At 42.8% G+C, this 15,187-nt stretch overlaps 1 protein-coding gene across 11 annotated transcripts in view; it reads right to left on the reverse strand.

Annotated features, from left to right (window-relative positions):
* The window catches only part of MARCHF8 (membrane associated ring-CH-type finger 8), a 158,714-nt gene that overhangs the window by 9,514 nt on the left and 134,013 nt on the right, over positions 1-15,187 (reverse strand). For all 11 annotated transcript variants that reach the window (XM_077878556.1, XM_077878552.1, XM_077878553.1 and 8 more), the window contains one exon: positions 14,057-14,107. In XM_077878556.1, coding sequence (XP_077734682.1) covers positions 14,057-14,107 — 51 coding nt within the window. The remainder of the gene's footprint in view (positions 1-14,056; positions 14,108-15,187) is intronic.

Genomic DNA, 15,187 nt, shown 5'->3' on the forward strand with positions numbered 1-15,187 from the left:
TCCCTGCCAGTGCTTACCTTCCTCACCTGGCAGTCTTTAACCTGGTCCCAGAGGTAATCCTAATCAGGGTGGCTGGATGTTTCTCCTACTCACCTCACACTGGGCCCATGAAACCCTGCTACCCTGCCAGAACTCTACACACAAAAGGGAGACTAGCTGACCACAGGGTCACCAATCCATGGCTCAACCTGGGGCCCCGGAGAGAGCTGAGCACATTATATTCCCAAGAGTTCTAATCATGGGATTGTGAATTAAGAAAAATAATCAAGAAAATTTAAATTTGAAAGAATGTGAAGTCAAAGGTCATGACACAGAGCAGAGGGTCTGAGAGGTTATAAACAAGCCAAAATGAGAAAAGAGCTCTTGGAGGGTGAGGAAGTACCACAGTGGACAAAGAAGTGGAAGGAGAAACAGGAACAAGGAGTGTACCTGAGCTGAGGAAGCAGAACCATTGCTAGGGGGTCCCCCAGCCTCCCACTCCATCCTCTGTGGGGTGCTTGCTAAGCCTTCTCTAGACACAGATTCCTGAGTTCCCATGGGCCTAGGAGCACCATGCATATTCATATAAATGCATTCCCCCCTCCTGAGGCAGTCAGCCTGATTAAGCATCTGTCCCACACAACCTAAACAGTCACATGAAAACAGCACCAGAGGCTGTTATCAAGAGCAAGGCTACATTACCTCCCTTCCTTCCCCAGGCCCACACAAGAGGCCTTCAGCCCTGCTCCTGGATTTGAGGGAGCCCCACAATTCCTGGATGAGGCCTAGCCCCCACTCTTCCTAAGTGTCATCCCCAGGGCATGCTCTCATCCTGGCATTCAAGCTACAGGACCTCTGCCATGGGCCAGCCACCAAGACCAGCAGCACCACTGTCCAGAAGCTCTCCCCATCTGCCCTCTCCAGCAAACACATCCATCTGGGGAGAGCTAGGCCTGGCAGTCTGATTGAGGGCTTCAATGGACCACTCTTCCTGCTCCCCAGCAGGAGAACTCAACATCACTTTAAATCTAGCTCAACCTGAAACCTGGTCCAAGAAGTTACACGCTATCACATTGCATGTGTATGCTAAAATCACATGGTAGTACTCAACTAGCGCATCTTCTGAGTCACCAAAGAATCCACATATTCTAACTGAATGTGGAAAATATTCAGTGTCCTGGGAGGAGGTAAGTCTCATGAGGTCAGGAAGTTGAAATAAAAAGAAAATGGCTTCTCACTCCTGTCCTGAATTCAAGTGTCCCACATCAAAAAGGGAAGTCTAGGGATGCCTGGGTGGCTCAGTGGTTGAGTTCTGCCTTCGGCTGAGGGTGTGATCCCTGGATCTGGCTCCTTGCAGGGAGCCTGCTTCTCCCTCTCCCTGTCTCTGCCTCTTTCTCTCTCTCTGATGAATAAATAAATAAAAATCTTAAAAAAAAAATAAGGGAGGGGGGAAGTCTGGGGTAATGATCACATCATCATTCGCCCAGAACAGGGGAGTACTTGGGAGGCAGGAGGGAGGAGCCTCAGGGCAGAACAAGCCCTGCACCAAGGAAGGAGCTGCAGTCCACGCATACAACAGGGCGGGGAATCATTTTCCCATGAATTTCATGTCTCAGGTGGACCCCTGGGAACTCATACTGTCATGTGTGTACTTGCAGTAAAGCATCATGCCTGTGAGCTGGTGGCAGCAGTCCCAAGTCTCTGATCTGCTTATTCAGAAAAAAAGGAATAGTCTCAGCATCCTCAGTCTGTGTCCCTGGGCTCATGTCATCCTCTCCAATTCCACAAAAATATCATGAGACACTTGCAGCAGGTAACATCCAAGCTTCAACAAGCCTCCCAATTTTCTCTTCTTATTAAATCATGAGGATATTTTTTAAATCTACTTTCTGTTGTTTTACATAAATACAAACCAACAAATGCCTTATCCTGGCTGACTCCTTCTCCAGTAAGAATGAGAAACGAACATGATTTGTGAGGCCATCACAGATCTCATAAGAGGCTCCTGCTGTTTCCAGATAAAGGGGAGCCCATGTTGAAATTCAGGACCAGTCCACATGTAAAATGATCACCAAAGCATAGCATCAATAATTTTAAAGAGCTTAACTTGTTGCTGGCATCAAGCAGGGTAAAATCTGTCAACCTACCAATGAGGATTGAAACAACTGGACTGATCATCCACAGCAAGGACAAAACGAAGCCTACAAATACAGTTCAAATACAGTGCCAGGGTCCAGTTGGGGAAGTCAAGCTAAGTCAGGAGCCAGCAGTCCCCTCTCAGAGGCTTGGCACACTGGACAGCTCTCCCATTCATCCTGAGGGCAGAGGGCAGGTGGCGCAGGGCAGGCTACAGGCCAGCAGTACCGGCCTTAGGGGAAAAGGAGAGTGCCCTCCCTCCTCTACGAGATGAGGCCACACAGGACTGTTGCTGATAAAAGGATGTGTAAATGTCCACAATGAGAAAATTCATGTATGTCGAAAAAACTAAAGTCCTGTGTTCCTGAAGTTCTTTGTTGGTTCTCAAACAAGAGACTTCCTGGTCATGAAAAGGAATGAAAAGTAATCTCACTACAAAAAAATGTTTGTAAAAATCCCCTCTTGTTAAGATGTCATAATCAATTATGCAAACAAACCTCTGGATTCCATCTAGGCCTAAATCCTAGATGATTTTATTTCTTAGGAATGACAATTTTAGAGAATTTGTCTTGCAGTACTCAAGTCACTTAGTGGTTGTTTTTCCTATCAGATTTACTGTTTTCAATTATTTTATCAAGGCTGCCAAAAACAACCAAATGAAAACTTTCCATCTACTCTGTAGAAGCTGACATTTCCTTTTGTGAGAACTCACTGCCATTGAAAGGGCTATCATAACAGGCTCATCAAGTCCATTTCTCATTCCATGCCAGGAACTTACCAATTTCACATCAGAGGGACTTACTCACTACAGGACACCAGCGTACCTTCCTCAACTCTCCTTTTGCTTCATTTCCTTCCCTTGCTTTCTAACCTTTGTGTGTGTGTGTGTGTGTGTGTGTGTGTGTGTGTGTGTGTTAGAAGGAACTTTATTGGGTGTCGGGGGTTCAGATGAGATCCATGAGGATGTCGTCCTCCATGACGCTGGGCTGCAGGCCCGGCTGGGGATCCGGGCCCCGGGGACCCCTGCTCAGCAGCATCTGACCTGGCAGCAGAGCTCTCGGGGGAAACTGTGTGGGCCAGGACCAAGCAGGTGGTGGGTGCAGGAGGGGGGGCCCCAGCTGGGGTTGCCCCAGGCCCTGGTGTGGTGGCAACAGTGCTGGAGCCCCTGATGGCTGGAGGTGGTGGAGGGAAGCCTGGGGTGGGGGCACCCCAGTCCGAGGCGGAGGTGGGTTGAGGAGGATGTTACTTCTCAACCACATTCCCTACTACCACCCTCTTCCCATCCCTCCTTCTCTGCTGTAAATCCTCAGTGGGTCTTCTTTTCATTATGGACAATGTTACTTTTAAACATCTGGGGTCTCGTGTCCCTAACAAAAGTGAATACACCCATCTGATTTACATCAACAGGGCCACAAGAAATGGTTTGCTTTTAAGCCAGAAGCAATTTGAAGATGGACTGGATAAGGAGGGGAAGAGACAAGCAACCTCAAACTTGATAGAAAAAAATGGGGAAAGGAAGTACAGATGGCTCTTAAAACATGAAAAGATGCTTAACCTCTCTTACAATGAAAATACAAATTAAAACTACATTGCAGTATACCTGTTGTTATTTTTTTAATTACCTAATACCCGTGTCGGCAAAAGTGTGGGAAAACAGCCATGCTTATACACTGCTGGTAGAAAAGCAAATTGCTTAACTCCGTAAGATGGCAATTTGGCAATTGCTCTCTAAATTACAATGCACATTCACTTTGTTACAGGAATTCTTTCAGGAATTCATCCTCACACCTATGCACAAATAGGTTTGTTCAGCACTGTTTGTGGGAGAAATTGCTTGGCATAACTTCAGTGCCCATGGGCCTGAGGTTGACTGAGTCAATACTGGCACATTGATAGTACAACACTGGGTAGTCATTAAAAGAAGGGAAAGGTACTGTTATGCCCCATACTGGGGACACGGAGGGAACAGGCAGAGGGGAGAGCCATGCTATGTGTGCTGGCCCACATGGAAGAGTACACACTTCAAGGCTCCTAATAGTGATTTGTTTCCTCTGAAACATGGAAAGAGATCAGGGACCCTGGGCAGGAGAAACAAGTACTTCAATGGAGACCCTTCCCAACCATTATACCACTTTTACCATGAACACTTATTTCCTAATGACAAATTCATTTTTAAAATAACATGTAAGTCAGTCAGTCGGAGAAGGACAAACATTGTATGTTCTCATTCATTTGGGGAATATAAATAATAGTGAAAGGGAATATAAGAGAAGGGAGAAGAAATGTGTGGGAAATATCAGAAAGGGAGACAGAACGTAAAGACTGCTAACTCTGGGAAACGAACTAGGGGTGGTGGAAGGGGAGGAGGGCGGGGGGTGGGGGTGAATGGGTGACGGGCACTGGGGGTTATTCTGTATGTTGGTAAATTGAACACCAATAAAAAATAAATTAAAAAAAATAAAATAAAATAACATGTGATTAAAAGTTTAAGAAATAAAATAAAACTACAGAAGCACAACCAACTGTTTTGATTTTCCAACTCTGGGAAAAATCAGTGAAGAAACTAATTTACTGAGTCATTATCTACATTTTTATTTATTTATTTTTTCTTTTTATTTTAATTTATTTTTTACTGGTGTTCAATTTACTAACATACAGAATAACCTCCAGTGCCCGTCACCCATTCACTCCCACCCCCCGCCCTAGTTCGTTTCCCAGAGTTAGCAGTCTTTATATTCTGTCTCCCTTTCTGATATTGCCCACACATTTCTTCTCCCTTCCCTTATATTCCCTTTCACTATTATTTATATTTCCCAAATGAATGAGAACATATAATGTTTGTCCTTCTCCGACTGACTTACTTCACTCAGCATAATACCCTCCAGTTCCATCCACGTTGAAGCAAATGGTGGGTATTTAACTACATTTTTAAAAAATGAAATAAAATAGAAGATGTCAGAAAGCATCTGACATCCTATGGATTAAGTCTTTTGGAGGTATTTTTTTTTTCAGCTGTGTTTGTGAATAAACTTTCAATGTAAAAACTATTTCTTACCAACAATCAGTCAAAATAATTCAAAAGTCATTACAGTATTGTATTTCTAATGAATACAAAATATCAAAATAATAAGAAGAAGATGGCTTAAGAGAGCATTTGACATCATCAGCACAGAGGTTTCAGAGGTGACAGTCTGACAGTGCCCAAGCCAGAAGGGCTTTTCTCTCTAAGGACAGTGTTTCCACCTATATTAGATTTCTACTACTGTGTAATAAAGTACCACAAGCTTAGTGGCTTAAAACTACACAAATTTTTAATCTGACACACTGTGTGATGAGGTCCTCTGCTCAGGGTCTCTCTTCTTTCCAAAAGCTCCAGGGAAGAATATACTTCCACATTCACACAGATGGTTGGCAGGTGCAGTTCCTTGCAGGCTGTGAGGCAGGGGCCACCTGCATTCCTCATCAATCCCTCCCCATTCTCAAGCCCACTCTTATTTCTCTGTCTTCTTCTGCCACCAGTTAGAGAAAGTGCTCTGCTTTTAAAAGCTCATGTGATTACATTCATACAACATAATATGATGGGAACAATGCCTCATCATATACACAGGTTCTGGGCATCATAGTGGGGTACTTTAGAAATGGTGCTTACCAGACCACCTGACATTTACTTACTGCTCAGTACATTACTTAATGCTACTGCTATCCCAAACCAAGAGATAATAATCTGCTCCTTACTGCCAGCTCAGCAGGCCTGACTTCACAGAAATAAAGCCAAATAAAGTCTAACTTGGTGTTTAGATGCTGCAATACAGACTGAGATTGCATTTCAGCAAACTTTCTGCTTAGTACAGAAGTTGCTCTGTGGAAAAAAAAATGCTTCCTTATGAGAGACTCTGATTTCTGTAAATAACCAGTTGTATTCAACTTCATTAATGAGCTACAATTGAAGGAGAGGCCAGTTCTGTGGCTGCTCTGATAAATACATGTTGACTCTTGATGAAGGGCTGTGCCAAGAACATGCTTTCACAATGGCAATTAATTAAAACTGACCATTAAGAAAGTAAATATAGGATATATACAATATAGGATTCATGGAGGAGAGTGTACAATAAAAACTACTGAATTCTCAAATGAGGTCCATTATAAATGACTCCCAGCATTGCCTAGCAAATAGTGCTAACACTGAATTCTTTTCTATGGTGGCCTTTTAGAGAGAATTAGAATTATGTGAATAATAATATATCCCCAGCACAATGAGGGGCATATATCACAGCACTGTTAGAGACAAAGCAGTAACTGAAGGGACCTTTTCATAGCTCATTTTCCAAAGCAGGCTTTTAGCTATTGCTGGAAACCTTACAAATATAGCTGGTTTTCAAGAAATTACATTGAAGGCAATGATTTCTGAGCAAAGATAGCTTCACATTCCCAGAAAGTACAAGTGTAAACATAAAAAGACCCAAAATCATGGTGTTGGGTCACCCAGCACTCCACACTCCCTTGTTCCTTCTGGGTAATGCTCCATACTCCATCCAGCATGACCAACCCCTCCTCAGATTTCTCCTCAAAAGGGGCATTTCACTATCCTTGTAACCCTGTTCTTTTCTTTCATAGCACTTATCAAGGTTTATAAAAAAATGTTTCCAGGTTTCTGGAATAATATGCTAACTCGGAATCTGCTGTTTAGCCTAGCCTGGTACACAGTAGGTATTAAAGGAAGAGCTGTTTAATGAATAAAAAACAAGTGCACTCTGGAATGACTGCCTATTCATAGGTGTAAAACAGGTTCTCAAACTTGTTGGTCTCAGGACCCCTATATGCTTTAAAAAATTACTGAGGCCCCCAAAGAGCTTGTGTTTATGTGGGTTACATCAACCAATCTTTACTATATTAGAAAACTTTAAAAGGGGCACCTAGGTGACTTAGTTAAGTGTCCAACTCCTGATTTCAGTTCAGGTAATGATCTCAGCGTCATTAGATTGAGCCCCGAGTCTGGCTTCACACTGGGTGTGAAGCTTGCTTAAGATTCTCTCTTTCCCTCTCCCTCCCTCCCTCCTCCTCCCATACTCGTTTTTGTTGTTGTTGTTATCCTCTCTCTCTCTAGAAAAGAAAGGTTAAAACACAATGTTACCAGCACATATTCCACTAGTGTTGGAGAAAAGATGCCATCTCACATGCTACACAGCCCCTGGAAGCTCCATTGTACACTCATGAGAGAGTAAGAGTGAAAAAAGGCAATTAAATCATCTGCTAGTATTATTATGCAACTGGTTTTAACCTTGCCCCTTCCCCCTCAAGACTATGCAAAACCAAATTTTGAAAACCACTGGCCTAAAGCTTTAGCCAAAAACTAAATTGTAAGCAGTCAGAAGAAAAAAATATATAGAAATATGGTCAATCTCTGCAAAAGGTGAGCCAAACAGTACAACAGCACCCATGGCACTCCATCAGGATCCAAAGTGAGGCTACACCATGTTCGTGATGCCACTCAACTTCTCCAAGTCATTCCCCTGTTTCTGCCACAGGAAAGTATCTTATCTTTGGGATAGATGTTTTCTTCAAATTAAGAAAGGCATATTTTGGCTCATACTTTACCTATAAGTCTGAGCAACTTAAGTCTGTCACCGGTCAATTTTTTATTCCAGAAACACAGAGAAGCAGACATTGGTCTTGACAACCATACCACAGCCTGTGAACCCCCCTCCTAAGGCTGTATTTACATCTACACATGACATTCTACTATAAGTCATTCCTATCTAATGGCAGCAATCACTAGAAAATATTCAAGAGATCTAGGAGTGCCAAAGCTTAAATTCACTCAGATTTGCTTGCCAAACTAGCATAGCAATAATTTTAAGGGCTCGTTAAACAGGTCTAGTCTGACTTGTTCCCGGAAATACCTGATTAACCAGAGGCACATATACTCATGGTATCTAAATAAAATTATTTCTATTCTAAGCTATTCTAAAATATTCTAAAATATTCTACTAGGTACCAGTCTTAGCAAATGTCAGAGTCTAGTAAGACTAACTGCCTGGCTATAAAAAGGACGGTACCCATGCAGCAGTTTTCATGATGTACGTCTAGCTCACCACTACCATCTCCTTCTAAGTGCTACCAATCATGAACTTGCTCGAGAAATTGTATCACCTGGACCAAGACTAATTCTCAGGATCCATGAAAAAACTTCCCTTGAGGTAAACTAATAACCATGTCTGTGTGCTATGAGAGGCTTGAGCAGAGGCTCTAGAAAGTCCAGCCCCTACAATGAGCCTGGCCTAAACATATTCCTGGTGCCTAAAAAAATTCCAGTGGGACTGAGTGAGTTCAAGTATCCCCAGGGAATGGCAACCCTCCTCTAAGGAATTTTAGGCTAATATACAGTAATCCTCACTACAATGCCCCTGGCACCCAGGAATTGGGCAGCTATGACGGGTCATCATTCTCAGTACATCTGCCTTTCATTTCTACTTACTATCTTGGATTTCTCAGAGATGTGACAACTGGTTTCATACAATTAAAAAAAAAAACATTTCATTTATTTATTCATGAGAGGCACAGACAGAGAGGCAGAGACATCGGCAGAGAAGCAGGCTCTCTGCAGGGAGCCCAATAAGGGACTTGATCCCAAGACCCTGGGATCACCACCTGAGCCGAAGGTAAACACTCAAACACTGAGCCACCCAGGTGCCCCAGTTTTCTACAATTTAATTCCATCCTGGTTGGCTCCTTTTCACTGTTTATATCCTGCTTTAAGTAGCCCCTCCTCTGCCACAACTTCCCCAAGATGCCCTTCTAAAATCTGGTTCCTTGTCATGCTCCACCTCAGCCCCATGTCTTCTACCTTCATAATAATTCTCTCCATCTGCCCATGTTTTCTGAAGGTCTGCTTACCCATCTCTTCCCTGGTTCAGCTTTCAGAGCACAGTGAAATCTGAACTCATGTTAATCCTTGTATATGCTGCACTGGACCCCCTTGTCTATGTTACAGATGAGGATAAATCATGCCAAGAATATCTTGTGCCAAGCAATGAGAGAGCCTTTAGGTGGAGGCAACTGTGATATGGTTCCCCTGAATTGGGGAGCATACCACCTCACTCTGATCACCTGAGTTCATGCTGAGGCTGTGAACAGTACCTCACTGCATTCCTTTCATCAGCCCAAGCTCCAAATTATCCTGGGAGTGACAGCCACCTGACAGCCAGATGTGGCACATCATACGCCTGCTGCAGAGACACGTTCCTCTCCCCCTCTTCTCTCCACCACATAGCCTCCCAAATGCCCTTGTCTGTCTGAGTGCTAGTTCACAAAGAGCAAAATCAGGAGCCATGGTGGGTGACAGAGTCAGAGTTCAGGTGACATAACAAAGAACATTATTTCTGACAGCTATGTTTTGATTTCACATCAAAAAACTAGCAAATTGAAAATGTGATCTCACATGTCATACAGGGATAAAAAATTCTCACTGCAAACAAATTTAATTAAGTAGAGTAAGTCAGTTGAAAGAAAATGATGCAAGAGCAGCATGGGTAGTGTGTAGGGTGAGGGTTGGGTATAGATGGCTGCTGTCGGGGGAACACTGCTGGCTCGCAGGATCAAGGACCCCTCAGCAGGACAAAGGTCAAGGTGGGGCTACATGGAGTTGCGTTCAAATGCCCGTCTTTGTGAGGTCTCATCACACCTCAGCTTCTCTAGGCATTCAGTCACCAGAACAGGTCTTTTCCAGAGGGCAATTCTGCTACTTCTTTAAAAAAATAATAAAGGATTGGCCACATATTGCTACAATATCATCATAAACCATGGTAAGTGCTTTAAATGATGAGTGTCCCTGTGGCTAGGACCAGATCACCTCAGATTTGGAACATCAAAGTAGAAGTTTGAATCTTATTCTAAATGCAATAAGAAGCCACTGAAGAGGGATCCCTGGGTGGCGCAGCGGTTTGGCGCCTGCCTTTGGCCCAGGGCGCGATCCTGGAGACCCGGGATCGAATCCCACATCGGGCTCCCTGCATGGAGCCCGCTTCTCTCTCTGCCTGTGTCTCTGCCTCTCTCTCTCTCTCTCTCTGTGACTATCATGAATAAATAAATAAAATCTTTAAAAAAAAAAAAAAAAAAGAAGCCACTGAAGGCTTAAAAAGAGAAACATCAGGATACTATTTACCTGGTTGCTGGGGTGGAGGCTGATTTGGGAGGTTGCAAGAATGTAGGCAGATTCTTGGAAAGCTACTGCAGTAGTTTAGGAGGCTTGGGCCCAGGACATGGCTGTGACGATGGAGAGGAACAATGGGATAGATATAAAGTGTCTTACACAACACAATGCAAACATTCACTCCACAATCATGTACTGAGCTGCTCCAGAGCTACGGTCTATCCTTGGCTCTGAATATTTATGAGTAAACAAAACACAGCCCTAACTTCATGGAACTTATTTGTGGGGTGAAGGGGCACCAGAAAAAAATTAATAAAAACTTAAGGAGTGCTCTGTTGAAATACAACAGGAAAAGGTGACCACTTAGGTGATTAGGATGGATCACTAGAATGAGGTGACAAATTTCATGAAAACTTGCACTTCTAATAGACTCTCAATAAATGATAGATACCCTCTTAATGTCATTACCACTAATACAAAACAAAGTACTGGCTGAAGATTTTGCAATCAAAACTGCTTAAATGTTCTATTCTTCCTTAATTTAACTCTCCAAGAGGATAGCACCTGGATGCCCATTTTAAAGACAGATGAGCCATCTAGCATCCTTTCACACATCCCATCTAACCTGTCTGCTTATTTCTTTGAAAGGGGAGTGTGGTTTTTGAGGCCACAACAAAACATGGGGAGCCTCCAACAAATATTGAATGAAACACCCCATCCCTCTATAACAAAATCTAGATGGAACACTAGAAGACAGATGGAAGGTTCATTTTTACCTGCTCTCAACCTCTAACTTCATGGAACGTCAGTTACCAGGAAGTGGTAAGCTGCAGGAGCATAATGCACACTGGCCACAAACCAACACACTGAACCCAGTTGGCAGCTGAGTAAGCAGAAAGTCTCCCCAGAGAGACAATGGTGATTTCAGGGAGCGTAAAACATGTTTGGGCTCTAACCTTTTTTTGCATCTTCTATCTCAAAGGTACAAAGCATCTGCTTAATTATGTCTACGACACAGAAGACACAGCTTTATGTGCCATGGCCTAAAGTGGCCTCAAACGACAGGCTCATTTTATAAATGTTGCAAGAAAGAACTGCATTCTCAAAAACAAAATTATCTTTCATAGCAGTCCTCCCCTCCCAGAGGCCGGCCCACAGAACTGTTCATGCCTAACAACTAACTCTATATAACACAACTTTCTTATTACAGCGGGGTACATTCTGCAACAAAATTTCATGCTGCCGGTTCAGTGGAAGTAATGTGTGTACAACACAACACAACACAACACCCCACTCCTGAGATTTCCCTCTAGGCCCAGTTCAGGGAGCAGGAATTCCTGCTTTGAAAATAGAAGACACCAATCTTCTTGGCACAACTCTGTGGCAGGAAGCTTTGAGGCTTTCATGGTTACCCTGTTTCTAAAAGTGTTAAAAGTGTGAAGCTAAAATTGCTTTTTTAGAAAACTCCAACCTTGCCCACAGGAAAGCACCCCGTCATTGGCCACGTTTGTTTCCCTCATCATTTTATGCTGGTACCCAGCTCCATGCCTGGTACAAAGAACACACAATAAAAACGTATGCAAGAAGGAAGAAAGGAAAGGGCAGGGGTTTTAGTAGATGTCTTAATTTCCACCCCAGGTGATATTTAATGTATATAGCCCTGTCTTTTATCAGTAATAATAATAGCTGTCATCAAGGACTACCATGCCCCAATCAACCTAAGATCAGCAGGGTTCAACAAATTTTGACTACAGTTAGTTCACTGATTAACTGCAAAATGAGGGAACAGCCTTAGGGTTCCTTGCAAACATTATCCCCAAGATTCACAACAACCCTAAATGTTGTTATTCTCTAATTTTATTCATCAGGAAATTAAAGTTCAAAGAAGCATCCTTCCTCAAAGTTACATGGTTAGTAAAACATTGTCCATTTAACCCCAAAACTATCACAGAGCAATTCAGAATATCACAACCCAACCTGCACCAAGTCCATATGATGTTTCCTATAGATACTGTAAGCCAGTAATTTACAAGCTTTAAAAAAAAAAAAAAAACTAGAGGAAGAAACTTTCCTTCAAGTAAAATCTTACTAAAATCATAAACAAACATACATTTGAGGCACAGGGTGATGCCCTCCTTCAGAACTGCCACCATTAGGGCAAGGCAATGAGTGTTACTACATGCTTTTAAAATGATTAATTCAACTTAACCAGACAATGCCATATGGATCTGCATCTTCTCATTTTTCTCAATTCTTAAATGTTGGACCGCTCTTCAAATGGGGGTAGGGCAAATTGGCCATTTAACTCAGACAGTAATGATGTATACCACTACACAGTTCTATTAACCCCTAGCTGAATGAACAGCAAAAGGAAAGAAATGGAGGTTGAAACAGGAGGGATTATTTGTTGAAAGGTATTTATTTGAGACGATCAAAGCCTAGGTTTTGAAAGACTGTTCGGAGGGGGATAGGGGGGTAGGAGGGTCAGATCAGGAATGTACCAAAGAACAACCTAAATGACCTTCAAAGTCATACTGAGCACTATGGACTTTTCTTTTTATGCAAAATTAAGTGGATGGATGATATGGTGAGATCAGAAATATGTCCAGGAACAGACTGATCGTCTCAAAGGATTTGATAGATTCTACTTTTAGTTAGGGAAAAAAAAAAAAGGTGATACAGATGAGAGTATCTGCATAGTTTGTAAATTAAAATGACACATCATATAGCTATTTATTTCTGAGTACTTAGGAGGCCTGAGACAGCAGAGCAGGTTATGTTCAGATCTGTTCAGATCTTCCTGTTGGGATCTGTGTCAATGTTTGGCCAGCTGACATAGACATGGAGAGAAGGCCCATCTCTGCAAGGAACCTACATGGACATACTGCATGATGGACAACAGGTTGGCTGGAGCCCATGTCCAGGCTGAGAAATGAGCAGTGCATGCAAATACGTTTGTCTGCTGCCTCCCGGGTCACCCATAGCAGCTATTATGCTCCTGACAGGCTAGTCGAGTGACTACACCACAGGAGTGTCAGGTGCTGTTGCATGGCCAATTCACTCTCTCAGCCCTCATTTTCCTAGCCATCTTCCAGCTGGAGGTAGCTCTGTGATCCAGTTCTGGTCAGTGAAGTGTAAGCAGAAGTCAGGCAGCTGGGTGGAGATTCTGGGAAAGCTTTTTGCCTTCCTGCTGAAAAGGGTCACTCACAGCTGACAGACCCCTCCACTGTTCATCATTCTTCTTATTCCTGCCAAGGCCATAGCCACGGTACCTAGAGGTCCAGCTCCCATCTTGAAACCATGAGGTACTAAAGCATGAGGATAACAGTGTGCTAAGGATGGTGGCAGAGAGAGGACAGAAAGTGCCTGAGTCCCTGACAACACCTGAGTAACTGCATCAGCCTTGAACCATCTACCTCCAGACATACTTTGTCATCAGAACCACATAAATCCATAATTATTTAGGCCACCAGAGTTGGCTTTTTATTAGTCAGTCAAATGCATTCCTGAGGGGAGAGATGCTCTAGTGACTGAAATTTTTTTAACCTGAGAGTAAATGATTTCTACTGGAAGAAATAGGATTTTCTCCCATTAGTCATTAACCTCAATATACACTCAAAACTGCCTCACTAGAAAAACATAGCTGCCATGCACCTTGTTATATAGTCCTAGAGCAGATTAAAGAACTGTATCAATAACTTTGCATCATAAAACGAAAAGTGTATAAAACATGGAAGATAGAAGAAACCAAACCCCAAACTATGAATATAACATACTTCACTGGCACTCTACCTTAGAAATGTTACTTGAATGACTCATGGAATGTCCCAAAGTCTTCTCATTCTGCAAGAAAATCAAAGAAGTGTTAAATATCAAGAAAATCAAACAGGTGATTAAATTGTGCAGAGAACAATTAATTGTAACAATCCTACTGACAATCATTCCCTCAACTAGAATTTGCTAAGTGCAAACTACTATGTACTAGCAAAAATGAATAAAATAGTAGTTCTTGCCTTAAAAGAACATAATAAGAACAGGAATTTGGAATTAACTAAAAATGAAAGGGCTATAAATATCTTAAGACACATTCAAATGGAGGTTCAGAGGCGAAAAACTCCATGTTCAGCTTTATCACTCCGTAATGTGAGGAGCCATGGTAGGATCAAGGACCAGAAAGTGGGATAGCTGATCCCACCCAGGTCATTTGGCTATCAAAGTGTTAGGTACTCAACAGGGACATCCCATAGCTCACATCTATTACCTCAAGCCTGTTTCTTTAGTCACAAAGTCTTTTTTTTTTAAAAAAAAAAAAACCTTTTTTAAAAATTTTTATTTATTTATGATAGTCACAGAGAGAGAAAGAGAGAGAGAGCAAGAGAGAGGCAGAGGGAGAAGCAGGCTCCATGCACCGGGAGCCCAACGTGGGATTCGATCCCGGGTCTCCAGGATCGCGCCCTGGGCCAAAGGCAGGCGCCAAACTGCTGCGCCACCCAGGGATCCCCAAGTCACAAAGTCTTATATCAAATTCCCTCAAGCCTGTTTCTTTAGTCACAAAGTCTTATATCAAATTCTTCCACTTTAATATCTCTCAATCTCCAATCTCCACTCCTCAACCCCACCCCCTAACATGGTTGGACTTCAGCAAGCAACACAGTATCCCCAAGGGAGGCTGGAGCCACTTACACCACCCCCATCCCCTGTACCAGCAAGGGCATCTTTACTAGGGCATGTCTGACTGTGAGCCACCAGTGTAGTAGGCCTCCCCCCTAGAGGACCAACACAGCCCCCCTGCTTGTATCAAGTCTACTCATACAGTGCTCCAAATCATCAGCTTCAGTTCTGGTGGAAAAAGGACCAGGCTTTCTTTCTTTTGTCTTCAGAATCAGGCCTACAGTTTTTTGTTTGTTTGCTTTTTAAATTCTT

The sequence above is a fragment of the Canis aureus genome, chromosome 29 (genome assembly GCF_053574225.1).
Source record: "Canis aureus isolate CA01 chromosome 29, VMU_Caureus_v.1.0, whole genome shotgun sequence".
NCBI lineage: Eukaryota > Metazoa > Chordata > Mammalia > Carnivora > Canidae > Canis > Canis aureus.